A 27,124-nucleotide genomic window follows, 5' to 3' on the forward strand; every position below is an offset into this window, starting at 1 on the left:
ATGTTGGATTTAAAGGGGCTGTGCCGCTGAGGGTGTGGGTGGGGCCGGGTTCCGTTCAGCTGTCCCGCCCTGTTCTCGCCGCCGCACCGGGACTGCGATCTCGACTGCGTCGTGGCGGCCATCGAGATCTCTCGCCGAGCAGGTTGGACGGGAGGGGGGTGCCGGGTGGGGTTGTGGCGCCCGGGGCTTGGTTGTTCCCCCGGCCGCCGCGGTCAGGCGAGGCGGCCGGTCTCCTAGCCCTCGGCACGGGTCCGGGTAGCTCCTGCACGGCCGCGGGGGACGCGGCCTTGGCCCGGCAGATGGCGGGGGGGGACCGAGCGCCGCGGGGCCCAGGCGGCGCTGGCCGGAGCTGCGCGGCCTCCCCGGGGCGGCACCTCGCCGTGAGCAGCGGGAACGGAACGGGGCCCCCACAGGGCAGCCCCCGTCGCGGGGCCGGGCCCGGGGCCGGTGTGGCTTGGGAGCCGCAGCGTGCCTTGGCTGCCGGGGGAGCGGGGGGCGAGGGGCAGCGCCCAGCCCGGGGCCGTCGTGCCCGGAGCCGGCGGGCCGCGGTAACGCTGTCTGTCGGGGCGCGCTCCCGCCGCCGGCGAGATCGGCGATAAGAGTGCGGGCTCTGTGGACTTTGGAGCCGGCGGGACCTAGCCTCCTCCGGCACCGGGGCCAGCCCCCGGGGCCCCGCCGGCTCCTGCCCTACTCGGGCGGCACCGGGTCCCTCCCTGCAGACTGGGCCGGCTGCCTGTGCTCCTGCCCGCCGCGCAGGGACGGCTGGCCGAGGCCGGGAGGCCCCGAAGGATGCGTGCGTTTATGACAACGGTGGCCCAGCCTGCAGTCCCAGTCATGGCTGTTTCCAGGGTGCTGTGGACACAGACTGTGGGATTCACTGCTCTATAATTAGGCTGTGTCTTCACTGCCGGGAATGGCTTTCAGTGTAAGATAAATAATATGTATTTGCGCTCCTGCTATGTAACTTGAGTGACTTTTTTTTTTTTTTTTAACTGTGCTGTAGCCATGTGTACCAGTGTTTTAGCCAGTCAGGTTTGCCCTCCAGAGCTAGGGAAGGGAGAGCAGTAAGATGCTTTAGTGAATAAATGTGTGTTTGTGAGGTGAGGCAAGAGAGAGCCTGTGTGTCAGCATGGCTGGGCTGCCTCCTGGGACGCCCAAAGCCCTTCCTTCTCTGGGGGAACCTGTTGGGGAGGGACAGGAATCCCAACGAAGCACTGGCTCAGGCAGATGTAGGTAGTTGGGGACGGCATGCCTCCAGAGGCTCACAAAACACTGCAGAGAGTGCTATGAAGGTTGTGCGTTACCGTGGATGGGATGGTTGTAGTGACAATCCATTGGCTACGTTGGATGCTGTGGCGTTTGTCCTCTCTCTGCCTAAAGCATCTAGAGACTGAAAGAACGCTTCCAGGTGGTGCCTAGCCCAGCTCTGCACTGCGCAGTGCTGACACAGTCGGACTCCCAGCAATCTTGTCCTGTATCTGGCCGTTCCTGCAGGCACAGTGATAGCGATCATACAGCTGGATGGTTCTCTGCAGCTCCACCTGCTTGGCTTTAGGGGCTGGGACTGGGTCAGCAGTGGGGACACAGGTGAGGGTGACACCAAACAGGATGTAAAACCTTTCACCGCAAGATTGAGTGTAGGATGGAGCTAATCTAACTGGGTGTAGGGTGGGGGTGATTTTGGCCATCTGAGCAGAAGCCTGATGGTGGGGTAGAGCCCCTTGGGCAGCGTGCAGCAGCTCGGGGGCTGTGAACTGCTCCTCGGTGCTCCCATCGGTCCCTGAGGAGGGAACCTTAGGCTTGGCGTGCATGGTGTTTTCTGTGCTCCCAGGAGAGCATCCGACCATCCTGTTTCTGGAGCCTGGCTGCATCTCCTCCCCTCCCCCTGCTGCAGTGTGGTTGGCTGCCGAGCGCCTGGTGCCTGCGCTTCTGCTAGAACCGGAGGCAGCGCAGCAGACGCCGTGGGAGTTGTGCATCGCCACGGCCTGCATTCTCTGCGGTGCTGGGGCTTCCAGGAGTGCCGACGCTGGACAAGCTGCTGCAGGCAGCCAGGTACCGCTCCTCTGTGGTGCGGGGTGGGGGAGAATTCCCATCCGGTGACTGAGATGGGCAGGGTGCCCAGCCGTCCTGTAACAAAGGACTACTTTGAAGTGCAATTTCTGGCAGAGCTGATGAAAACTTTTTTCTCCTTGGGAAGCTTACAGTTAGCCAGGTGGGTACAGAATTTCTCTGTGGTGATACTGAGGAAGGATGAAGAGGGTTTCTCTGACTTGCTTGTCCCAAGAATATGCAGCGGGCGTGCTTCCTGCTGCCAAACAAAGCCCGAGAAACAATGATGGAGGCAGCTCCTAGCACGCAGCAATGGCTCTCAAACTTTCAGAGCCTTGTTTCCCCCCAGACCTTCCTCCTGTTAATAAATTGCTTACTAAGCTGTTCCAAAGTGGAGGTGCATGCTACCGAAGGGGGGGGGGGGGGCAATTGCTGGTAAGTTTCTGGGAGGGAGAGGGCGCGGCTGTGAGGAGGTGTCTGAAGAAGGGCTGGGGGATGGTGTTGCAGCAGAATGCTCTGGTCAGGCAGCCGGGAGAAATTTGCACAATGGTGGGAGGCAGCGGCACATTACCAGCAACTGCAGGCTTCCTTGTGTTCTGCGTAGCTGGCATCTGGCACTCTCTTGCAGCTCCGTGCTAGGGTCTCCTTTAGTGTCCTTGGTCTCCTGTCTCCCATGCCACCTTGGAGAGATGGAAAGCACCTGCCCCCGCCTCTGCATGAGGGGAAGGAGGGTGGTGTTCAGCACACAGGGTCAAAGATCTGGCCAGCTCAGACACAGGGTAAATAAACATGGCTGAGCTCTGCTGCAATTGGCAGAAGGAGCAGGAAGCGCCTGTTCTCTCATCTGCTGTTTTGGAGGAACGTCCAGGTAGGAACAACAGCATTAACCCCAAATACCAAAATGGCTCTCAGGGCACAAGGGACACGTGGCGAGATTTTGACCTTGGTAGAGTTGCTGGATAAAGGCTTGATTTGCTAGGAAAGAGCCACGTAGCTCCTCAAAGAACTCCAGCTGGTTGGGGGAGCCAGGGGTAGAACAAATCCTTTGCTTATTATGCAGGCAGAGCTTTGTCTCTGTGAATTTGGCTGCCTTGTTATGGTTTACAAAACTGGTTTGCTTTTGGAAATAATAGCTCAGTCTTGCAGCCTGCAGTCAGCTGGTCTTTGCAGCTGCCCCAGGTACACTGTGGAGGGAGTGTGGGCCCTCCAGAGCCCTTCAGGGTACACAGAGTGGGTCCAGGGCACTTGCTGGTCCCAGCTGCGTTCTGGCTGTCTTCCGTACTCCTGAGGCACATCCAATGCATAGTCCTCACATTAGACAGATGCCTGCAGAGGCACTGGCTCCTTGGAATTATTTTGCTTGCTTTAATATTATTTCATGCAGTCAGGGCAAGGTAATGGCTCTTGCTCTGTCTTTTATAGAGCGAGACTCCCAATCAAATTCTGAAGCTAGGAAGAGATGCTTGTCCTGGCTTCATTCCAGCTGCTTAGCTCTTGTCTCCGCTAGCCTGGAAACAGGTTTTAATGGTGTTCTGCTGTAGTCCCTGGCATAGCAGATGCAGAATGGATTTGGTGAGCTGCTGCAGACATGAGCAAGAGTTTAAAAACAAGGTCTTATCAGCTGATCTGGAGGTGCTAGCACAAGCTTGCTGATGCGGGTGGTGAAGACTGCTGTTCTGGGTCCAATGGCCTGCTAAAAGATGCATGTTTCCCTGGCCAGCTGGGGTTGTAAACAGCATGAACTGCAATAAGAAGCAAAATGGCTTTCTGTTAATGGCATGTGTCAGTGCTGTTTTGGGGTCAGGGTTTTTTTGGTGGTGGTGGTTGGTTGTTTTGTTGGGTTTTTAACCCTTATTGCCTCTAATGCATCTGTTCTTTGATTGGTAATGAATGAAAGGAATAAGACCTTTCTGGTCTTGAAAGGAACGAGTGATCTGATACAAAGCCATCCAGACCATCTTCTCTGTCTCTTTCAGAACACATGTGCTTATTGGAATTGGATCGTGCTTTGGTAACACAGGAATTGCTTGCTCTGGTCAATCAGAACAAACCCTGGTAGCTTTTGACTTGCCACTTCCAACTGTGGGCTGGAAAGCAGGAGGAGGGTAGGAAGCTCCCCGGTCCTTTCTGTAGTGATGTGAACCTGAGTCACCATAGCCAAGTTCCTGTAAAGCCAGCTTACCACCACCTTGCTCTAAGTTTCAGGAAGGTTATGCTACAGTGTTTCTGTTAGAAATTGTAGGTGGTGAAGAGCTGAAGCTTCTGGGGCAGAGAGGAGTGTTTAGTGCTGAAGGCAGAGAGCATGAAGGGTCTACTGTCTCCTTGCAGGAGAGCCCTTCCACTTGAGATACAAATCTAGTTCCTTAGTCCTAGTTAAAAGCCCCTGGGGCTCTTGCAGCATGCTGGTTAGCACAGACTTTCCCAACACAGGCCTTCTGGTATCTAGAGAAAAAACCCTGGAGCTTCACACTCAGCTAGAGCTGGCATGTGTCAGCTGCTGCTGAAAGAAGCAATCCTGACCTTGATCCCTGTTCAGGGGATACAGAGGGCTGGTCTGTTTCCAACAGCACAGTGAACTTGTACCGAGTTACACATGACTCTAAAGCTTGGGGAAGCTGGTTGGGTGAAGCCTTTCTGGACTTGGAGATTGGCTTTAAAACTGTGCCTGGATGCTAAGGAGAGTCCAAAAAATGATGCTAAGGAGCGTTCTGGTTTTCAGGCATGGGAGAATGTGGCTGAGAGCTCCTTGCCTCCACTTCCAGCTCTGTTGCTGGAGGTGGATTGCATTGCCTCTCTCCTTCTGGGACTCTGCTGGAAGGAGGCATGTGCTGCATTCCCCTCCTCCAAGCCTAGGCTAGGGTCAGTTTCTAGTGCTGTGGTGCCTGGCCCCTTTGTCCTGAAGTGGTGTTCGGCAAAGGCAAATGTAATAAGGAGTTCATCTAAGGAATTCAGATGAGCTTTTCTTCTTTTTTTTTTTTTTCCCCCCCCCTCTCCCATGTGAGCATGGTTAAGCCATGGAACAAGGGTCTGAAGAGCTTGTGGGATCTCCATTTGTGGAGATACTCAACCCTTGACAAGACACAGATACCTGACTAGATACCTGCTTTGAGTCTGAGATGGACCAGAGACCTCTAAGAGACCTCTATGCATCCCTTCCAAGTGATACAACAGCCAGACTCTTTTATTATGGCAGAAGTTGCAACATGACAGTCTCTCTATGGTACTTGAAGTCATCTCTGTGTTGTCTCTCTAGACTGTCTGCAGTGCAAGAAAGGTCCAGGCTGGAGGCTGGGGTTGGGAAAGAACTTTGGGTAGAAGATGGGGCTCTAGGTGCCCCCTTTTTTGACAGCATGGTAGAGAAACTCGTGACCCAGAGGTGGTGGCAGAGGACCTCATGCATGTCAGAGTTTGAGTGACGTCTTTTGGCTTTGGGATTGCACCTCAGAGATGTGCTGGGTGTGAACTCCAAGGTGCTCACCCCTGGCTGATTTCTTCTTTGTGTGCTCTTAGTGGCTTTAAGGGAGCATGAGATATACCAGGCATTTCTGGCAGTGGTAACAAACATTACCAAGCACTGTTCCTGCTCTGTACCTCCTGTGAACCTCAGCAGGCACGTATCCCAGGATGGAGCCATATCCTGCAATTATTCCACCAGTTCTTACTTTCAGGAGTCCAGCATTTGCCCTCTAATTTCTGGCTCTTATTCACGTTGCAGTTCTTAATGTTACTCTGAAGCTGACTGTGCACCCATCTGTCCCTTCATTTGCAAAGCATCTCTCTCTTGCCTTTGTTTCTAAAGCCTTAACATGTGTGTGTGCAGCTGCTCTTAGCTGTGAAGTTCTTGGGCACCATGCAGAGCTGATTATATTTCTTGTTTTACCCGTATTGGAACGGCTCTGGAAATGCTGCCTGTGGGATGTGCAGCTCAGCAGCACCAGTTCATCCCTTTTCCATGGCTCTGTTGTAGGTGGCCTGGGGTGGTGACCCTGAGCACAGAGGCTCTTCTGGCAGTGGTATGGCAGTGTGCAAGTTTCCTGGCAGTGTCAATATGTTCTGGCTGTGCAGTGGAAGTCTCAGAGGTTCTGCACAGCTGACTGTAGTCTCTGCTTTCTGACATGATAGTATCAAAATAAGGAGAAAACTTGTGCTCATGACACAGCCTCTGCAATGTGGAACCTTGGCACTCTATTTGCTTTTTACTGCTTTTTGTTTTGTTTTGTTTTTTTATGTCCAAGGTATTAGGTCTAGGTTTTGTTGCAGTATCCCTTAGGAATGAAGACTCAGCTGTATATTGGTGATCTCACTTCTAGCTTCATTGGAGGTTAACCAGTCTTTCCAGGGACCCTTTATTCTGTTGTTTAACAGTAATGAGCTGGCAGAGGTCCAAAGGGGGGGGGGGAAACCCACAAAAAAACCAAAACCCTCCCTGCCTTTATTGTTTTGCTTCCCAAATGTGTAACCTTGTTGTTTCTCCAGGTAGCAAAAGTATGTCTCACAACCTGATACTTAGATAATTATTGTGAAAATAAGACTTTAAGCCCTGTGTTTCTATTTCTCAATGCTACCACTGCTGTCTATCTCCCAAATGCGATCACTCACTCTTGCTATGGGTCAGACTTACTCTTTTCCACAGGAAGATTTTTTTTTTACAGAACCCAGTTGTTTTTCTGCAAATACCATATCCTTAGATCACCTTCTCCTACGGAAGAGTTTGCTGCTAAAAATCTGTGCCCAATTCTATACCAAAAGTGCTGGCAGGCCATCTGCAGTTTGAAGGAAGCTGCAATTATTGTCTTGACAGTATCACTTGTGCAAGTTGTGACCATACCCTGTGTCTCACATATACTTGGTCCAGGGACATGCGAGGAGACAGTGAAGTGAACTGAATTTGTTGAGGCATGTGTAGACCTGAAGTCTCTGTCCTATTGTAGTTGACTCCTGATTTCCCTGGTGCTTATTTTTTTTTTGCTCTCTCTAGCATTAGGCATCACAGTCTAAGCTTTAAGATTCACTTGGACCCATTTAGTCTGGCATCCTTGTTTCTATTATGGGTTTCGTATACAAGCAGTGAAGCTTCCAGCTCTTTCCTCTTAAAGGTCTTGCATGTAGGAGCAGTTTTCAGAGGCAGAAAAGTGGGCTGCTGAAATTGCTGATGCTCGGTGATTTCCCAGTTATGCACTTGAATACAGGAGGAAGGCTTCTGCCTGGCAGGATGTGCTAGCTGGTGGATTCCCAGCTGATTGCTGCAACTACCACAAAGCTTAGTGCACGCATGTTCCTTTCCTGTCTTCCTGCAGCACTCCTCCAAATGGGAGCAGGGGAGGGGAAGTGTGATGGGTGTTGCTGGAAAGCCAAGCTGTTCTAGCAGCTCAGTGAATAGGGAAGACATGCCAACTAGAGCAGAAATGCGCTGGTGGAGACCTGGGCCGTGACACCTGCAGAACCATGAGGAATGCAGCAGGATAAACTCCGCCTCCCAAGGAACTCGTTGGAAAAGCATTCATTCTTCCTATTCCAGTCTGAACCTCCCCCTGCCAAAGGCAAATGATGTCTCCCCTCCTCTCTGCAGGAACCTCTGAGTGTGTTTTCAGCCTGGATAAAGGACACTCAGTGCCCTTTACTGAACGTGTAGGAGTAGGAAGAGTGCTTATACAGCAGCCTCAGTCTGCACGACCTTGGCGTCGGTTGCCATAGAGCGTGTTTCCTCTCTGGAGGGCTGGGCACTGAGTCTAGACCTGCCAACACTGGGGAGAGCTAAAAATAAGGCTCTGTAGGGTGGAATTGTCACTTTGGAGGGATAGTAAGCCATTTCCTACCAGTGTGTGTTGGGGTTTTTTCTGCTGTGCAAAAAGTAGCAGCATTTAAGTGACTTCTCTGCAGTCATCTCTTTGTTTTCTTGTTGGTACTTGAAAGTGAACAGCCCAGGTGTTGTTCTCAGGTTTTGCACCTTGTGTCCAGCCTGGACAATCCCCTATCCACCCTTGAACACTGGAAGCACGTTGGTACCAAGCAGACCTGTGCTTCTAGGATGTCATCCTAAGGAAGAAAAACCAGGGTTCTGCAGAGATCTTTACACAGCCAGGGAGAGAAGAGGAGTCTGTACTGGTATGTCTTGAGGATCTGAGGATGTAGTTGCTCAGTAGGATGAGACTGATGTGCTGTGGGTCAGGACATTTTGATTATTTCCCCTTCTTGGACAGTTTGAAATCTTAACAGTTCTGAAAAACAAGTTGATCATGGGGAATATGAAAGGCTCAAAGTTTTTATTCTGCTGGAAGGGCTAAAGAAAGGATGTTGTTGGAGTAGAGGCACTGGTGTTTTAACACACAGCTCAGCAATTTCTCAGTTGAGTAGTTCTGTACACAGTGGAATTAATGAGACTGATTTTCTATGGATCTGGGTCTTGTCTTACTGTGTTATCTAGCAAGGTGCAAGGGGTGGTGGCTTTTTATCATGATTTACAATGTTTCTTTTCCCACTGTGTTTGTATTGTACTTTTTAGAGATGGCAGCAAGATCTCTGTATGGACATAAGTAATGCTTCCATAAAAACTGTCAGCATTTCACAGCTGACCCAGTACACAGAGGGACAGATGAAGAGGCACTTGTGCTGCACAGCTGTGTGAGCCTTAGGGCAGAGGTCTAGTTTTGTTGTATGCTGGTTATAAGGCTGTTCCTGGGGATCTCCTTGTATCTCAAGCATTGCCTGTGCTCCAGAGGACTCCCACTTTCCCGACTTCCCTGTTTCTGAGTCTGGGGCTGTGTTTCCTTATGAGCTGAAACCAGTGACTGGGCTGTTTCACCCTTTAACAGTTGTTACCTTGGCTTCTGTGGAAGCAGGTAAGTACCTGTTGAGCCTTCCTGGGAGGTTGCCTGGATCCATTTTGGAGCAGGACAGCAGTGCTTTGCCAGATGTGGCAGCACTAGCATCCCTTGGGCTGGCAACCCCTTCCTCTGGAGCTGGGAATCATTGCACGTTTCCTGAACTGTGCTCACTTACAGAAGTCTGCCTTAGGCAGGACTTCCCTTGTTGCTTTAGCACAAGGGAATGTGTTATAAAAGTCGGAAAACGAATAACCAGGGCAATTATGGACCAGAATGCTTAGCTGCCAGTTCCTGGAGAATCAGTTTGGAAGACAGAATATAAATGACAGCCAACTTTCAACAGACCTATGTCCTCTGCCTTGATCTTAGCAAGGTTTTTCATGCCATTCTTATCATACGGTCTTCTCTAAAGCAAACTAGGAAATGTCACAGTCCAGATTCAGTGTAAAATGCACAATGCACAGGGTAACTGCACGTGGCACATGGCAGATACTTCACTGTATCCTTCGCTTTTGGGTATGACTCAGGGTTGGTGCTGACGCTGGGTCATGAAGTGTATGTGAGGTCAGCATTGTATCTCAGGCAGCGCTCAGCTCTTGCTCAAAGGTATGAACAGGAACCCAGTCTTCAAGAGACATGAAGTGTTTCTGCCTTGCTCAGGTTCAGTAAGGTCTCCTCTGTGTTGAGAGTTTACTGCCCTTCCTGAGGGATGGATGTGCATCACTGGAACAAAAACCAGAGAGGAGCTGAGGGGAGAGCTCAGGCCTATAAAACAACTCAAGGCACTTCTGGAAGAGTGAGGCTAAAGAGGAAGAAATGAGTGGGTATATAATGAGATGTGCATACATATAGCAACTGCCCCAGTATGGTTCACCATCTTCGCTTTCAGTGCCGCAATGAAGAAACTGGACCCCTCTATTGCTTGGGTCCCACCCCTGGGCAGGGATAGCAGTAGCTGAGTTGGGGGATCACCCTGAGCCCCATCCCCTGGCAGAGTGCACAGCTGGGCAGGAGAGGAGCCCTGCCAAGAAGAGGAGCTCTGCTCTCTCTGTTCCTGTACCTGGGGCAGCGTTTCTGCTCGCTCAGTAAACCAGGCACAAGGCTTCTGCAGAACAAAGAGCTCAAACCATGCAGAGGTGGGTCCCACAGGAGGACAAAAAGAAATCCGTTGGCAGCTCTTCCCCTATCTCCTCCTGTGGAGTGCCTGGGCAATTTGTGAGCTTCCTGCCAGCAGGGCCCTGGGTGTTAGGGGTGCAGTGCCTCCTGTCAGCTCTGGGTGGGTGGCAAGGAGGTGCTGCTAGGCAGCTGGCTGCCTTCAGCCCTGCAGGAGGTTGGCCTTGGGATGACCCATAGCAAGGTGGGTGGTGGCTTTCCTGTGGTTGCTGAGTAATGTGAAGAGGCTGCTGGGATGGCTGAGAGAGGGTTAGATGAGTGAGTCGTGGAGCAGCCAGGGTATTGTCAACCTGCTATAGGGGGTCTTGCGTGCCTCTTATTTGTCTCACCCTCTGGCCTGGTGTATTTCCCTAACTCCTGGGTTTTCTATGCAGGGATGTTGCAGCCACACTAATGTTGTGGGTTGTAGCACTTGGTATCCCTGTGCAAAGGCAGTAGCTTGGTACTCCCCTGTTGTATATCTGGGGAGAACAGGACAGGGGAGGAGTACAGAGTCGTTATGCCATCCTGAGGAGTCCTTGGGCTGGCAGCAGGGGGAATGAAGCTGAAAAAGCTGTTAGTGTTTCAAGCTGACACCCACACAAGGGTTACACTAGTGTAACTGTAGCAGTTGGTGTAAATAAGCTTTCCCACACAGGCTGACTCAATTCATGCTGGCAGTGTTATGTCCCTTGTCGCCACAATGTCTATTCTGCGCTGGGGCTGGTATTGTGAGGAAATTTTTTGTTTGGTCCAGTAAGGCCACTGATGCCTCCTTGTCTGAGAGATTGTCTTCCAGGATATTTTCCATTGAGAAAGCTGAAAGCTTTGAGCTGACATCCCTCTACTTTCTATCAACTTTCTTCTGCAGTCTGAAGAGGTGTTGAGTTCTGACAGCCTCCTTGCATCAGTGGTCCGTGGGCAGGAGGTGTACGCGCTGCAACCCCAGCTGCCAACCACAAATCTCTGTTCTTAAATGGAAGCTAAATCAGCTTTCCTTGCAGCTGGGAGTGTGGGGGTGTTAGAGGTCAGCACTGATTCTAGGCTTTTTGACTGCTGTCCACGTGTGCCACCTGCACTGGTTGCCAGCACTCCATGCCACAAAACTGGAGACACGTGCCCTGGCAGCTGCCTGCTGCCAAAGGGAGAGGGGAAGATGAAGGGGAAGGGCTTAGTGTGGGCAACCAGTTGAACACTGTTTATGGCTGCTTGAAGGAGGCTGTGACACTTGTGTCTGGTTGTGGCTCTGAAATAGCACTGAGGCACTCAGGTTCTCTCTCTCTCTCTCTCTGTAGGGCTGCAGGAGCAGGACTATGTCCACCATGGTGTATCCAAGGGAGGAGAAGCTGGACAAGCTGAGTCAAGAGGAGATCATTTCCAACACCAAGCTAGTGATGCAAGGACTGGAGGCTCTCAAGAATGAACACAACTCCATCCTGCACAGCTTGCTGGAGACCATCAAGTGCCTGAAGAAAGATGAGGAAGCCAATCTCGTGCATGAGAAATCCAACCTGCTCCGCAAGTCAGTGGAGATGATTGAGCTGGGGCTTGGAGAAGCTCAGGTGAGAGTGGTGGGTGCTCCCCTAGGTGTTACCCAGCATGAACAGGGGAAGGCAGGCATGTGGCCATTTTCCATGAGCTGGAGTGGCAGCAAGGGGCTGTGTGTAGAAGGCCAGTGTAACCCTGAGGGCGGGCCCTAAGCATGCATGTGAGGGAGATATAAGATTGTGGCAGTTACTGACTGGGACTCTTGACAAGGTGATGATGGCATTGTCCAACCATCTGAATGCTGTGGAGTCAGAGAAGCAGAAGCTGCGTGCTCAGGTGCGGAGACTGTGCCAGGAGAACCAGTGGCTGCGCGATGAGCTTGCCAACACCCAGCAGAAGCTGCAGCGCAGTGAACAAACTGTGGCTCAACTGGAGGAGGAGAAGAAACACCTTGAGTTCATGAACCAGCTGAAGAAGTATGATGAGGATGTCTCACCTTCGGTATGCACTTGTCCTGTCGAGCAGCCACCTTTGGGGATGGGACAGGTTGGACCAGCTGGATTGCCTAAGTGTGATAGCATTGCCCTGGATTTTGCCCCTTCCCAGCTACCGTGCACAGCAATGCCTGTAACTAAAGGGAGTCTGTATGGGGCAGGGTCTCTGGAAGAACATGGGGTGGCATGCCAGGATATGCTGGGGAAACTTGGCTTTATTAGTTTTGTTGGACGAGAGGAAGATGTGGCAGAGATAACAGGGGAAGCTGAGGGTATTAGCGGGCTGCAGCAGGCAGGAGAGATTGGTAGCTGACGCAGCCCAGGCTGCTGCTGTCTCCTCTGAGAACCAATGGCATTGTGATTCCCATCCTCACAGGAGGAGAAGGAGGGCGACTCCGCCAAGGACTCTCTGGATGATCTGTTCCCGAATGAGGAGGAGGAGCATGGTCCTGGATGTAAGTGTTTGGTCATGCATGGTTGCTGGCTGTCTCTGAGTGTGCTGTGCCAACTGTGCCCCTGTTTATTCCTCTGTGCCTACAGTGCCCCACCAGCACAGCAGTGCAGTGGCAGCTGCCCAGCAGGGAGGATATGAGATTCCTGCACGCTTGCGCACCCTCCACAACCTTGTCATCCAGTACGCCTCACAGGGACGCTATGAGGTGGCTGTGCCACTCTGCAAGCAGGCGCTGGAGGACCTGGAGAAGACATCAGGCCACGATCACCCTGATGTGGCCACCATGCTCAACATCCTGGCACTGGTGTACAGGTGAGCATGGTGGGGAGGGCAGGACAGAACTGGGCCAGGAGAGCTTTTTCCCCTCTCCTGTTTACTAGGGCAGTACATTCTGGTGACAGGGAGCTCCCCCAGCTTCAGAAAGGTTTTTGGCACAGATGAGGTATCTGAACCACCAAACTCTCTGATATAACTAGGGACTGGCTAAGGTAGGGAGGGATGGAGGAATGAAAGTTCTGTGGGGCTGGATCTGTGTGGAAGGAGGACTGTTAGCAATTTTGCTTGCCATGGGCTGTGGCATCCAAATCCTGAATAACTGGTTGGCTTTGCACTGCAGAGATCAGAATAAATACAAAGAGGCAGCACACCTCTTGAATGATGCTCTTTCCATCCGCGAGAAGACTCTGGGCAAAGACCACCCAGCGGTGAGTGTCTCCCTCGTCTTGCAGTCATTTCCCTTGACCTGTGGGTGCTGCTGGGGCTAGAATGATGCCCTTATGGTGTGTCTGCAGCCAGACTACCAAGGACAGCAGTGTGCTCTGTGATGTGAGGGATGCTGTTCAGGTGGTGTGGGACTATTTTACTGCTTCAATATTTCCTGCTGTCTTGTTCAGTATGGCCTGTCAGGAGTTGGCTTCTCCTGGATCCTGTGATGTAGGTAGGGTAGCCTTCAGCCTTTGGACCTCCTTCTCTTCAGAAGCAGCTGTACTGCAGGCATGAAGGAAATGGGACAGCCACTGTTACTGCTGCTTGCACTCCTTGTTTGGTCCTACTGGATTCTGCTTTGTTTCACAGAGAAGCTTATATCTCTGCAGGTGGCAGCAACTTTGAACAACCTGGCTGTTCTCTATGGCAAGAGAGGGAAGTACAAAGAAGCAGAGCCACTGTGTAAGCGAGCACTGGAAATCCGTGAGAAGGTACTAGTCTCCCAACGCTCTCCTTCCTTCCAGCTCTCCCTGAGGGTTTTCCCCCATTACCTCACTGCACCTCAGAGGTGCAGGAACTACCTAGTCTCTTTAGCTGGTGATTCTGCCACCACCTTTCCTGCCTCTCTACTGTTTGCAGCCTTGAAGAGGCCTGCTTAGGAGGTGGAAGCTGTGATTTCTCCTCTTTACCTCCCTAGTCCTTGGATTCTGTCTTGCATAGGCATGTCCTGGAGGGACTACAGTGTCTGCTAACTCCAGGAGCTCACTGCAGTCTTGAAGTGTTGACTCTTTGTGGCTTCTCTTCTTTATCCAGGTCCTAGGCAAAGACCACCCTGATGTGGCCAAGCAGCTGAACAATCTAGCCCTGCTGTGCCAGAACCAGGGCAAATATGATGAGGTGGAGTACTATTACTGCCGGGCCCTGGAGATCTATGAGAGCTGCCTGGGCCCTGATGACCCCAATGTGGCCAAGACCAAGAACAACCTGGTGAGACCCTGGGGAAAGGCCATGTGCGGATGGGGAGTGGTGCCATGGGAAAAGTGAACATTGCCTGGTGCTTGAAAAAGCAGAAATATAGTTGCAAGAGGGGGGCAGAATTAATCTGTGTTGCTCAGTGGGGCTGGAGCTGTTTTCTTGGTTGCAGGCCTCCTGTTACCTGAAGCAAGGCAAATACAAAGATGCAGAGGTGCTATATAAGGAGATCCTCACCCGTGCTCACGTGAAGGAGTTTGGCTCTGTGGATGGTTTGTACAGCAGAAGCAGTTGGGGCTGGGGAAGGGTGAGCAGTTTGGTCTCCTGGCTCTCAGCCTAGGCTTGGCTGATTCTGGTACCCTCCCCGGCAGAGGGATGGGATGCCTTGCAGGGCTTTGGGCAGCCCTTGAGACACTGCCATTCTAGTGTTATGTTGTTCCATCTCTTCTCTCAGAAGAAGTCTTGGAGAGCTGTGGCTGTCACTTTACTGGGTTGGGAATAGTTGTGGCTAAAAGGAGGAATAGCAAGTGGCACAATCATTCCCAGGCATAGGCTGAAGTTTCTCCTGTATACCTGACACAGGTGTTTCCCCGTGGGAGGACTTGCTCTTCCCTTCCCCTGTCCTGTCCTTGCAATGTCAGTTGCCTTTCTTGGGGCTTGGGACCAGGGGGATCTCGAAGCCTTGTCACTTCCCTCTGGTGAGCTGCTGGGCTGTGCAGGAGGCAGAGCCCTAGTGGAAGTGACAGGGCAAAAGGGGTGAGGTAGTGAGTGGAGCTGTCTCGCATTCTTCCCCACACAGATGAACACAAGCCAATCTGGATGCACGCAGAGGAGAGAGAGGAGATGAGCAAGGTGAGTCTGAGCTGGTGGTGCTGCCTGTTGATAGCAGCAAGAGCCCTGGGAGGGGAAGGAGATCCAGGGGTTTTGATCCTGTCTTACCACAGCCAGACCCTCCTTCCTGCAGTCTGAACTGCTGCCGTGGTCACTGATGAAGGCCAGGAGGGGTCTGGAGAGTGGGGAGAGAGCATGGCTGCTCCTTGGGGCAGCAGGGAGGGAAGGTGCATCAGAGAGCTCAATGCTTTTTCCTGGGGCAGGGGCATGCATGCTCTCTCTCTTTGCTTTAGTGATCCCTCTGAGATGCTGGAAGATGGCGGATGGCAGAGGGTTGTGCTGCAGGGCCCCGGCACTCTGTTACAAAGAGCTGCTGGTACCCAGAGCACAACCTGCTTCTGAAGCAGCCCTAAGGCTGCCTGGGGGAAAAATGGAGGTCAAGAAGAACCTGCTGACATCACTTTGCTTAGGAAATGGAGCCAAACCTCCTGAAAAAGATCTCTGCACAGGGCAGGCTCTAGCTGTTCTATGTCCTAGCTGGCCTCTGGAAGAGGGTAGACATGGATTGTGCTTGCCTTGGAATAGGCTGAGAGGCAAAGAAGCTGTTGCTCCTGTTGCCTAGGCTCTGCTTTGTGCTCAGCTGATAAATGCAATCCTGTCTCTGCCTTTCCCAAGCCTAAGACCTCACCTGCTTTTTGGCAGGTGGGTGAAGCAGCAGAATGAACGGCTGTGGTCTAGTCCTCTAGCTGCAGTGAGAGTAGACACTCTCTCTCCTTTTCCTTTGCCCTCAGACCAGGCCCCATCTGTATGTGGGCTGAGACAGCAGGTTGGCAGGCTTGGCTTAGCAACTTATCAATCCCATCCTATGAGTCCTAAGAACAGGGCACTAGCAGCTGTCTCCTGCCAGCATGCTATGTCTGTGTGGTCCCCAGGACAGTGCTCAGCTCTGCCTTGCGCTGCTCCAGTTGCTGCCCTATGAAGGCTCTGCTGCAAAGAAATTACACTTGCTGCAGCACCATCCTGTGCAGGAGAAATCAAAGTTGTAGCAGAGACCAAGCTCCCCTTGCCCCCTCTGAGACTGAGACACATCTGATGTTATCTTTGGTAAATTAAGAGGTCAAAAGTAGATAGTTGTAGTGTGGGGCTGTGCTCCAGATAACTCAAGCTTTTGCTACAGGGCAAGGGAACAGGTTCAGGGACCAACAGCTGGAGTGAGATTTGTTTTTACAGCCTGGGGCAAGAGCTAAGCATCTTTACCTGCCCCTGGGGCTCCTATCCCTAGGGCAGCTGTGCCCATGCCCCATGGCATGGCATGGTTGGCATGGCCTTCCTGGCCACGTGGTGGTAACCACAGACCTGCTTGTACTGCTGGCCCAGGGGTTGGGGCTGCTGTGTTCTGCTTCATGCTGTGTTTACACATCTATTAAAAAGCATCAAACCCCACTTGCAGAGCTTCACTTCTTTTTTCCCCTCACCCCTCCTTCCCTCTGCTCTCAGCAGCAGCAAGGGGAGGCCAGCTTGTGCTAGCAGCAGGGCCTTGGGCACAGCTGGCAGCCTTGGCCTGCAAGGTTCTTTCTGCCCCAGGGGATTTGACACCTTTCCCTTGGGTTTAGCCACTCTTTTAGTGCTGCCTCTACACAAGCTTCAGAGGTGTATTGAATCCTGAGCTCTCCTGTCCCTGGGGCCTGCCCAGACTGTGCAGGTCTCTAGTGCAAGAAAACCCACATGTGCTCGGGGAGACTCCAGCATGTGGGGTAAAGATCTGAGAGGTGCTGTGAGACTAAGTAAGAAAAATGGTCCCTGTAAGGGCAGTTACTGCTGGGCTGGAGCCCTTGCCAGATGGAAACTCCCGCTGTGTAGCAGTGGCCCCCTGCACCTGCTTGGTGAGAGCAGCCCTGCTGTGCTCAGGGCTGAGCTGGGTGCTTCCTGCCTAGCCCATGCATCCTGTGGGTGCAGAGCGAGGGGCATGGCACACCCCCAAGTGCTTGCCATGCACCAGGGTGCACAGTGTGTGAACAGGCAGCCCTGCTCCTGCAGCAGTGGTGATTCCTGCCTGCAGGTGCCATGGTCCCTACTGACCCAGGGCAATGCTGGGTAGCAGCTAGTGCCCTGCAGAGTGGGTTGTCCTGGCCCTAGATCTTTCTCATTGAGTGCCAAGCTCTGCCCCCTCTCTTGTTGCTCTGGCCAGCAGCCTCTTTGCTTCTGGCTGTGGCAGAGCCAGCCAACCAACTTTGGGATGCAAAGGCTGGGCATGGAGAGGAGACAGCTAGATGGGCTGAGCTGCTGTTGGGGCAGGCCGTGACCCTGCAGGCAGAAGGCTTGGGTGTGGCTGGCCGATTCCTTTGCTAGCCATGGCTGAGGGCTTTAGTGCTCATGCTGCCTGGCATGCCTGTGGGGTTTTTGTTGGTTGGGTTTTTTTGTCTCCCTTTTGCATGCTGGGAGGTGGGGTGTCATGTCCTCCAGAGTGCCATGAGGATGGGCTGTGTTGTCCCTGCTGCCTTTGGTACTACAGAAGGGGCAAGGAGGTGGGATTTTGCTCCTTGCTGGGGTAGGGACATCACTTCTACTTGTGGCCCAAATCTGTTGCAGCAAATGGACTTTCAGTCCAGGAACCTGCTGGGCTTCATCACTGCATTTGCACATTGTGTTTCCAAAGGCTGAGCTGGTGCCTGACCCTGGCACCCAGTGGGAGAACACAGGCCAGAGAATAGCAGTAGGCATGGGGCTAACAGCTGTCATCTCTCCTCACCCTGTAGAGCAAGCACAGAGACAGTGCTCCCTATGCTGAGTATGGCGGTTGGTACAAGGCCTGTAAGGTTAGCAGGTAAGAGGTGGTTCATGGGCAGCTGTGGGCTCTGGAGGGGTTGGCTCCAGGACTCTTGCTCACCTTCCGTATATTATTACAGCCCGACTGTGAACACCACTCTGAGGAACCTGGGTGCACTGTATCGACGCCAGGGCAAGCTAGAGGCAGCTGAGACCTTGGAGGAGTGTGCAGTTCGCTCTCGGCGGCAGGTAACCCCAGAGGGACCCTGGTGGAGGGAGCATTGTGGGGCTTGGGGTAGCAGGTCATGGCACAGCATTTGGTGCGGGGTGAGTTGAGGGACAATCCTGGGCTGTGTAGCCTCTGATATCCTTGGTTTACATTCCCACAACACCGGAGCACCTTGGTGGTTGGGGTTGCATTTCTGCAGGGTTATGCATGTGTGCACGTGTGTAGGGTTATGCATGTGGGGTAGAAGGTGTGGCTCTGAGTGCAGCCATACTGCAGCCAGGTTAGGTCAGGTTACTGGACTTTGTCAGCTACTGAGGTGACCTGCGCTCACTGGAATGTTTTCTTCACCCTAGGGATTTCTTAAGAGTACCTCTCACCCCAGACTCCTCTCAATCCTCAAATAATAAAGTAGGAGCTGTAAGCAGGTAGCACAAAGGCTGAAGGACAGCAGAAACCTTCACACCAAAATGTGAAGGAAAAAAAACCTGTCGGTTTTGGGGTAGCAAGCCCTTGTCCCTCAGGATAGTTTGTGGCTTGGTGGGGGGCTCACTGAGCTGGGAACCCAAACAGGGATTGTTAAGTGCAGGGATAGCATTTGGCTCCGTCCTTCTTGTGCTGGAGAGTTTTGGCTCTGATAGGGTAATGGCCAAGAGATGGGATGAGACCAAGCACAGTGATGGCACAGCGGACAGCTAGAGGGAAAGAACACAGAAAGGCAAAACATGGTGCTTCCTTATCCCTTTCTACTTGCAGGGCATTGACCCAATCAACCAGACAAAGGTGGTGGAGATCCTGAAGGAGGGCGATGGCACGGAGAGACGTCGGAGCCTTGGGGGCAGCGTCAAGTACGAGAATGCCACAGACGGTAGCGAGGAAGTGAGTATGGGCGTGGAATGGAGCGGGGTAAGTACAAGACACCATCAAGAATGGCCTCAGCCGGCTGCCAGAGGGAAGGGACAGCCTGTGTCCCCGCGTGGCCTGTCGTGGCATCCTTGTCTGCCTCCATTTGTTCCCTGCACACTTCCTCCCTCTCTTTCTTGGCATGAGCCAGCCAGCCCACAAAGGTGCGTGTCTGGACCTGGCTTCTGGTGTACAGGCCAGATTATCCCCAATGGAGGGCTCCTGCTTCCAGGGGGCTGCCAGGCCCTTGCAATGCACAGCATGAGCTGGTCCTGGTCTGCCCTTAATCTTAGCCTTGCAGTCTTATTAACATCTCTCCCTGCTGCTCCCCTCTTGAGGCCTTGGCTGAGAGCATCGGCCCCATCTCAGGCCCACACAGCCTCTGTGAGCAACTTGGCTGTCTGTCCTGCACTGTGCCACAGGTGATGCTGAGCCTGGGGAGGGTTGTGTGCGTGTGTATGTGCCTGTGACTGAGTGACTGCAGGGCACGGAAATAGTCTGCAGGCAGCGTCTTTGCTGTCCCCCTCTCCTGGTCTCATGCCCTCTGTGGGCTCTAGCCAAGCAGAGGTGGTAAAAGGCAAGTCTTCGCGGGATGCCAGGCCGGGCTGACCGGTGGTGGCAAAAGAGGCTGGTGTTAGCTGAGGCATAGACAGGGTGACCTGAGCCTGACTAGTCTTGCTCTGAGACCGAGGGGCATTTTGGTCACTAGTGCTGAATTTGGGGGAAGGTAGTGGTCCGGGTCTGGGACAGGTGCCTTTTGCCTCCCGTAAGGAGGAGGATGGAGAAGAGGTGGCAAGTGGGTATGATGCTGGTGGGTGCTTGGCTCGAGGGCTGCTAGAGCTGTTAACGCTTACCATTCCTCCTGCAAACTCTAGTTGGCAGCGTAGTGTAGCTGGGTACCCAGGAGTTGTGGCCTGGCACAGGTGCCACACTGAGCACACAATCCTTTGCTCCCCCTTCACATCTGCTGTCACTAATTCTTCCCTACCTGGCTCTGCTCCATCCCCACCCGCATGAGCTCCCTCCCTTCCTCTTTCCTCTTCCCTATTGCCATGGCAGCCCCTCAATGCCCAAGCCTGAAGCCCGCTGGCTCTCTTGATTGTGGATTGTACCCAGGAGGTGGCTGGAGGGGACATGGGGAGCAGAGCTTCGAGGAGACCAGGCAGCTCTGCCAGATGCAGGGCTGTCCTCTGTCCCAGCTCCTGGCATCAGGAGTGAAGAGGGTGCCTGGCAAGGCACCAACCCTGGGCCCTTGCGCTCCCTATTAGTAGAGGGGCTAGACAAGCACAGAGGGAGGGATGCAGGTTTGGATTAGGATCACCTGGTCCCTCTCCTGGCTGATGTGTCTCTGCAGTTTCTCTTGGCTCTGGCTGGTGTTGGGTGATTGTTTTGCACTGGTGATGGTTTGGGAGACCTTCCTGACAGTCTCTGAGTTGATCATCCCAAGACAAGCAAGCAATGTCACCCTCTCCCCCAGCCTGACCCAGCCAAGGGGGGTATTCCTTGCTCATATGACCCTTCCCTAGGGGGCTTGGCAGGGCTTCCCTGGCCCAGCCAGCTGTAGATAGAGGGTTTGAGGGGTAGCCCAGCACCCTGGGGGATGTGGCTACTGCCACATGATGCTTGGTGCCTTTTCCAGCCTGCTGTGCACATAGCCAGCCTCCTCTCCCCAGCAAGCAGCCCTGCAGTGGGCTGCAGCTCCCCCAGAAAGAGGGCTGAGTAAGCTCCCACTGCTCCTCTCTGTCACAGCCAGTTGTTCTCTGTGCTAGTCTAGAGACCTAAGATGTGCTGCCTCAAGGCAGTCTCTGCTGCCATCCCTTAGCTGTCAGCTGCTGCAGGCAGGGCCATGGGAGCCCCTAAGGTGCCAGCAACCTCTGTGCCCTGCTGCCAAGGGCAGCTCTGGAAGCAGCCTAGGGCCTGGACCAGCTTCTTGCTGCCCAGGTAATTGGGCCGGGAGAGCCAGGGTCTAGTCTGTGAGAGCAGGGATGGCACCAGCTCAGTGGCACTGAGGCCTTGGAAGGCACCCTGTGGGTGCGCGAGGCCCAGGAGCAGGGAGCCCTCAGAGCAGGCGGCCCAGGCTGTTCCTCCCTGAGCTTAGCTGTTCCTGCCAGCCTGCTAGAGCATGCTGGCAAAGATGTGAGCCCACTGTTTCAGCCTCACAAGACTCCCTCCCTGCTCAGACATGACCCATTGTCTCTGCATGCAGCCTGGGCCCTGCCCCACCTGCTCCCTGGGTGACCTACAACCTCATGGCCTTGTAAATTGTGTCTTTCTCCTCTCTGTGCACTAGGCTTAAATGCCTCCCGAGACTCCCTCTTTCCCCTCCACCGCAATCACCTGGATGTTTGTGTTGTATCTTCCGACTTTTCCTCCACACCATCCCTCCTTCCTCGGCAAGAACTCCACGCCAGTCCCCCAACCCTCCTGGTGCGTGAGGGCACCGCGACGCCTGCAGAGGAGTGCCTGGCCACATGGCCCAGCTCCAGTCCCGTGGCCAGCAAGAGCAGGAAGAATCTGCGAGGAGCTGCCCGCTCCCCCAGGCCAGGGCGACGGGCCACTGTCCCCTTGCGTGCCCCCACCCCCAGCCTGCCCTTGTACATCCCTGGAGACCAGGCCTGCGGGGGATTGTCTTCACTCCAGGCATGCCGACTCCACGTCATTAGACATCCTCAACCCTCCTAGCTTGTTCCCTCCATCTCTGCGGAGGCCAGGACAGAGGCACGAAGATGGGGGGCTGTTTTGGAACAGAGAGGCCTGGCCTTGGCAGGGCTGTCATGTGCCCAGTTGCTTTCTTCCCTGTAGGCTTGGCTGATGTTAGTGCCCTGTAGCAAACCTGCGCTGGCCACTGGTGAGCTGGGCTGTCCCTGCAGCACAGAGCAGTCCCTGTCTTGCTATCCTCCCCCCCCCCGCTGAGCTCTGCAACCCAGGGGCAGCATGTGGGCCTCTCTGCAGGGGTACAGGAATGTAGGGTGGCCCATAGCTACTGTACATCTAAGATGTGGTGAGGGGGTGACAGCCAAGGGCCATGCATGGAATAGGGACCTGCCAGGACAAGCAGTTTGGTTGCAACCTCCTGACCTGATGCTGTAGCCAAGTTCGTCACCTGATGGCATTAAGGGGTGCATCAGCTCCCCATTGCTGCAGGGTCCCCAGGTGTGGCTGCTGAGAGAGGAAGAGGTGGGGGTGAAATTATTTGCTGTTTCTTGGAGACAGAGGAAGGGTAGGAGGAAAGCAAGGGGACAGGCCCTGGGCCATTAGAAGTGGCTGAGCTGGGGAATGGGCTGGTTTGGAGCAGAGTGGTTGGGAGAAAAAGAAGGTGCAAAGAAGGATGCGAGGAAAGGAAGAGCTGGGGCTTGGGGTACTCTGAACATGTGGGGGCAGATGGGATGGTTGGAGGGAGGTTTCCACAGGAGGAGAAGGGTCCAGGTTGCTCATAGGGGAGGGCAATTCTTGAACACAGGACCTGGCTTGCCAGGTGTGGTCCCTGGGGGTGTGGCTCGCTGTCTGGCTGTCCCTAGACAAGTGGGTGGGAAATCTGTAACCCTGTCACTGCTAGAGAGACAGTGCTGACCTTGGGGGGGGGTGTGTGGGTGGCTTAGTGCCACTGATGGGGCTCCAGGCCTGTGCAGGGTCTGGTGCTGTCAGTCACTGCTGGGAAAGGGGATGTTTCCCAAGGCCAGACCACCACTGCCTTGAGGGTCACACCCTTGGGTGCATGTCCTCATCCCACCTCCTAACAGAAGTGAACCTCCTTGGCCCTCTTACCTGGGAAGAAAGCTGGGGAGGCTGCAGCCAGCAGGACAGAGCCCAGAGGCCAGCGCAGGACCCTCCCTTATTTATTTAGCTGGATAGTTTCTCTCATGCTAGTCATCTGGCAGGTTGTGATACTAAACGTGCTTGTGTCTGTCTGGGCCTGGCTTTCCCGTGGTGGTGCAGAGGCCTTAGGGCATGTGCATGCTGCTCCCCTGGGAGCTTGCGCTTGCTGAAAGGAGGTTTGTCCTCAGGATCACAGGGTGTGGAGCCCAGGGCTGAGTGCTCTAGGGCTGTGCCATCCCTGCCTCTGTCTCCCAGTGCTGCTCCTGGTGAGTGGTGAGTCCCCAGTTGCAGGGTGCATTCAGGCCTCAGCGCCACCTGCCCCTGTGCTTTGCCACATCCTGGACCTGGTGCTGTAACAACCGTACCTCTGATTAAAGGTAGACAGACCCGAACCGCTGCCCTGTGCTTCTTTCCATGCTCTGTAGGCCAGCGTCGGTCAGCCCTGGGGTGGTGGGTGCAAATGCTGCTGAAGCAGGTGTGGGGGTGCTTGGTGTCTGTGCGTGTGCAGGGGGATGTGCTACCCCCAGGGCATCTCTCCTAGGCTGAGCATTGGAGATGAGGGACCTAACTCCACTGTGCCTCTCCCTAACCTCCAAACTGGGGTTGCTACTAATCTCATCTCTGTAGCCACGTGTGGCAGGGCTGTCCTGGGGTGTCTGAGCTTGGGCCTTCCTCAACATGTGTTTCCATTCCCCATTGTGTCCCCCAGTGCTGAGCTCCATGTGCTGCCAAATCCTGCCCAAGTCCTCTGCCTCCATGCAGCAGGCAGGGTGGGAGCACACAGTGGTAGAGCCGCTTCTTTTTCTGAGTGCTCTCATACTGGTGGGTGCAATAGGGTGGGAGCTCTGCAGTGAACCAAGCCCCATAAATGTTCTGGGTTAAAAATAACCCTGCAGAAAAGGGAGTGGGGAGAGAAAGGAGGCTATTTTTAACCCAGCATGCAGCAGCATTTTGTTCTGGTGTTGATCTGCAGTCAGCCTGCATTGCTGCAGCTGAGGAAATGTGGCTCCATCCTCCAGCCCTGACCCCAGAGCATACTTCCTGGTTGGATCCTGCTGCCCTTGTACCATGGTCCTGCTCCCCTATCCCAGCTGTGTTCCCTTCTCCACCCCTGGCTTGTGTGCCCTGGCAAAAGGAACAGTGCCTGGCATGGCAGTACCCTACAGGGAGGGTGGTGACTCGGTGCAAGGCTGGCGGGGAGGCAAAAGACACCCCACCACCACCACTACCCCTGTCTTTGTTAGTGCCTCATGCTGACAGCCAGCTGCTTTAAAACCTGCCTGGAATGCCTGGTGCAGGAGTTGAATTGTTTGCCTTGCTAATACTTTTGGTGCTCTCTGCATTCCTGGTGAGTAGGTCCTTTGCAGCAACAGCACGTGGCTCCCAGTTTGGAAACCCTTCATCCTGATGAGAAAGTAAAGAAGTTCAATGCATTTGGTTTACCCAAGAAGGGATGAGATGAAAGATTTGCTGGTAGGACAAGTCCTGTTCAGCTGTTGGACAGAGGTCTAAGACTAGATCAGCTTTGGGTACCCGGAGTGGGGAAGTGTTGGAAAAGCCTTCCCCAGGGTCACAACCCATAGAGGTCAGCATAAGGGGGTGACTGGCCTAAGGCAAAGACCTTGCTTACCTGCAGAGCTGCATGGACAGTCTTGGGGCAATTGCTGCTGCTAGCCTGGGCCACAGTGCTTTTTGTTCATTTGGCATGGTACAAAGGGGCTCCCACACATGCTTGTATGGAGCAAAGGCCTCTTGCAATCACCTTATCTCTGTTTCTTCTGCCCTGATGTGCCAGGGCCATTGGGATTAGGACGGAACGAGGACTGCTGTTATCAAGCCATCAGAGCAAAAGTAACTCCACATCAGCAGTGGTGCCACAACCTTGTGTAATGAGTGTGCCTGGTCACAGGGAAAGAGCTTGGTGCCATGATGGCACAGTGGCATAAGGTGGTGTCATGCTGGCAGCCTGTGCCTTGCATCCATGTGGAGCTAAACGCAGGACATGGCTAGAGCCTGTCAAGGGCTGAGAGTGCCTTTCTGAGTAGTGAGAATTTTTGAGGGCATGTGGGAGGAAACAGGCTGGTGAACCAGATTTAGGGCTGGGTTTGATCTTTGGAAAAAGCAGGCAACCATAAAGAAACTCCTGAAAGGTGCCACCCTGGGGCAGCTAGTGGAGCTGGGTGTAGCTAAATTGGGGGGGAGGGGGGGGGAGGGCAAGGAGAGTGGTGTCTGCTTGGCAGCCCAGTGCTGGTGCAGCCAAATGAATGCATCTTAGAGCTGCCTGAATTGCTCGGCAAGCTCAAAGCTAATTGTCTTGGGTGCATTAGAGGTGGGACAAGACTCTGTGTGCATGTGGATTGGTCTTGTCTGACATGAGTGAGCCTGCTGGACCAAGATATGCATTGGGACAAGTGCTGGATGGAGAGGAGGAATAGCAATGGCATGGTGAGGAAGGGTAAGGGGAGGGAGAGGATAGTCTCCAGCCAGCATCAAATGAGGAGGGAGTCCTTGAAATGAATGTCCCAGCAGCATGTCCAGGCTTGATAAAAGTACCCCCAGGCTTGGGGCTTCCATCAGGTCTTGGTGCTTCCCTGGCCACTGGGATCTCCTTGGTAGCTGCTGCCTGAGCTGTCACAGGTGATGGAGCTATGCCATGTTTGAGCAGAGCTGTGGGGATGCCAGTGCCATTTGTGCTGGTGGCCTGGTGCAGGTCAGCAGTCTGGGTGTTGGGCTTCTGCTGGGCAGGAAGGAGGATTGGTCCCTGACTCAATGGTCATCATGTCTCGTGGAGACCCAGGGTGAGGGGGAGCCATGCATTAAGCCTGCTCTAGAACAGGGCTAAATCCTCAGTGCAAGCAAGCAAGAGGGTGTTTGGAGCCAAGCTCAGTCCTGGCCACTCATCTGCAGCATGCCAGAGCCTGATAGGTGCCACTCAGCAGTCACCCCGGCTTGTGTCTCTGTGTCCAGGATGGCAGTGGCACCCTCCAGCGCAGCAGCTCCCTGGGGAAAATCCGGGATGTGATACGGAGGAGCAGTGAGATGTTGGTCAAGAAACTGCAGGGCAATGGTCCCCTGGAGCCCAGGAACACTAGGTAGGGACCAGGGCTGGGAGGGCCAGGCTGGGTGCAGGCAGCCTGCCACCTTGAGGGTTGGGGCCTGGCCAGGCACAAGAAGATGACACCTCCTCTCTTCTGCTTTCTTGTAGCATGAAACGAGCTGCATCATTAAATTACCTGCACAAGTCTAGCGATGCTTCATTTGAGGTAAGTACTGGGCAGGCAGCGGGGCTGGTGCAGGAATGGGTGCTGGAGTGGGGGCTGCATTGGTGCTGCTGGCTACAGGGGCTGTGGCTGGCAACATGGGTGGTGAGGTACCTGAGACCCCACCGGAGGTGTTCATCCATGCAGATATACTCTGCTGCTGTGTAGGCTAGAGCTACTTTGCCTTCCAAGGGGTGGCCTGGGCGGGTGCCCCCATTGCAGCCCCACTTTGGAGATCGTAGCCCCCAAAGTGAAGGTGTTGCCTCCAAGTAACCACCTCCCTGCCTGCTGAGTTTGGTAAACCCTCCAGCCACAGAATGGGAGCATGGAAAGCAGAGGTGGCACCTGATGGGGCTGGTAACAGCCCTGGGGGAGTCCTGGCTTGCAAGGCTAGGGGTGCAGGAGGTGGGCTGGCAGCTTTGGGGCATGGGTGTGGTTTGCAGGTACTGGTCCTTACGGGCAATGTATTTTCCAGGGCACCCAAGGTCTCCGTGCAGAGAGTAGAGGCCTCAGCGCCAGCAGCATGGACCTGTCCTCCCACAGCTCCCTGCTCTCCTCCAATTGACCTGCCTGCAGGTGCCCCCTGTATCTGGCTGCTCTGCTGCCGGCGCAGCCCAGCTTTGCGCTGCACAGGGCAGCACCCGTCACCCTCCCCACCTCAACTGCTCTGTTTTCCCCTTCACCGGCTCTTGTGCCACTTGTCTGCCTGTCCAGCCCGGGGCCCCAGGGAGGCCCTAGGCACCGGGAGGCCCTAGCTAGTTTGGGAATTGCAGCCCACACGCATGCTCCTCTGCTGCACACCCAGGGCCGGCAGCTTCGGTGGCAGCACGCTCGGCACCAGTCGCACACGCTAGCCAGGTAGAAACGCCAGTCCGGTGGGAGTGAGGCGGCCTCGTACGCCCGGGGAGGGGGGGGGGGGTGTGGGCGGGCGGCACCCCGGCTGGGGCGGCGGTGGGTGTACCCCGGGCCGCACCCGGCCCTGCCCGGCCGCATGCCCCAGCTGTGACGATGGGGGAGGAGGATGAGGGCGCTGGGAGGCATGGGCGGGGGGCGGCCGTGCGTGGGTTCACCCCCGTTGGTTGATTGCTGTACCGTATTTTATTAAATAAAATCCACCCCAGAAACGACCGTGGCTCAGCACGTGGGCGGGGCGGAGCGGCGGCCGGGGGCGCGGGCACGCGAGC

At 54.3% G+C, this 27,124-nt stretch overlaps 1 protein-coding gene across 9 annotated transcripts; it reads left to right on the plus strand.

Moving 5' to 3' along the window:
• On the plus strand, nt 1-27,067 carry KLC4 (kinesin light chain 4). 9 transcript variants are annotated; one of them, XM_075749549.1, is made up of 17 exons: nt 3-142; nt 1,832-2,052; nt 11,321-11,587; nt 11,784-12,014; nt 12,384-12,462; nt 12,548-12,773; nt 13,078-13,165; nt 13,556-13,657; nt 13,980-14,153; nt 14,311-14,410; nt 14,938-14,990; nt 17,726-17,793; nt 17,876-17,984; nt 18,718-18,867; nt 25,648-25,772; nt 25,886-25,943; nt 26,416-27,067. In XM_075749549.1, the coding sequence occupies exons 3-17, from the start codon at nt 11,339-11,341 to the stop codon at nt 26,503-26,505; spliced, it is 1,902 nt and encodes a 633-aa protein (XP_075605664.1). In that variant the 5' UTR covers nt 3-142; nt 1,832-2,052; nt 11,321-11,338; the 3' UTR covers nt 26,506-27,067. The 9 variants fall into 9 exon arrangements, with proteins under 9 accessions (XP_075605673.1, XP_075605664.1, XP_075605665.1 ...); XM_075749552.1 differs by having other exon boundaries at nt 73-142; nt 1,895-2,052; nt 18,718-18,840; XM_075749559.1 differs by having other exon boundaries at nt 74-142; nt 1,895-2,052; nt 26,416-26,644.
• Nucleotides 27,068-27,124: the final 57 nt, after the last annotated feature.

Source organism: Balearica regulorum, chromosome 3 (genome assembly GCF_011004875.1).
Source record: "Balearica regulorum gibbericeps isolate bBalReg1 chromosome 3, bBalReg1.pri, whole genome shotgun sequence".
NCBI lineage: Eukaryota > Metazoa > Chordata > Aves > Gruiformes > Gruidae > Balearica > Balearica regulorum.

Excerpts from the sequence above, each read along its gene's own strand:
- KLC4 (XM_075749549.1), top strand. The coding sequence starts at position 11,339 with ATGTCCACCATGGTGTATCCAAGGGAGGAGAAGCTGGACAAGCTGAGT. Across the intron at positions 13,166-13,555 it reads TGGGCAAAGACCACCCAGCG|GTGGCAGCAACTTTGAACAA; the intron begins GTGAGTGTCTCC and ends ATATCTCTGCAG. Across the intron at positions 25,773-25,885 it reads CTGGAGCCCAGGAACACTAG|CATGAAACGAGCTGCATCAT; the intron begins GTAGGGACCAGG and ends GCTTTCTTGTAG.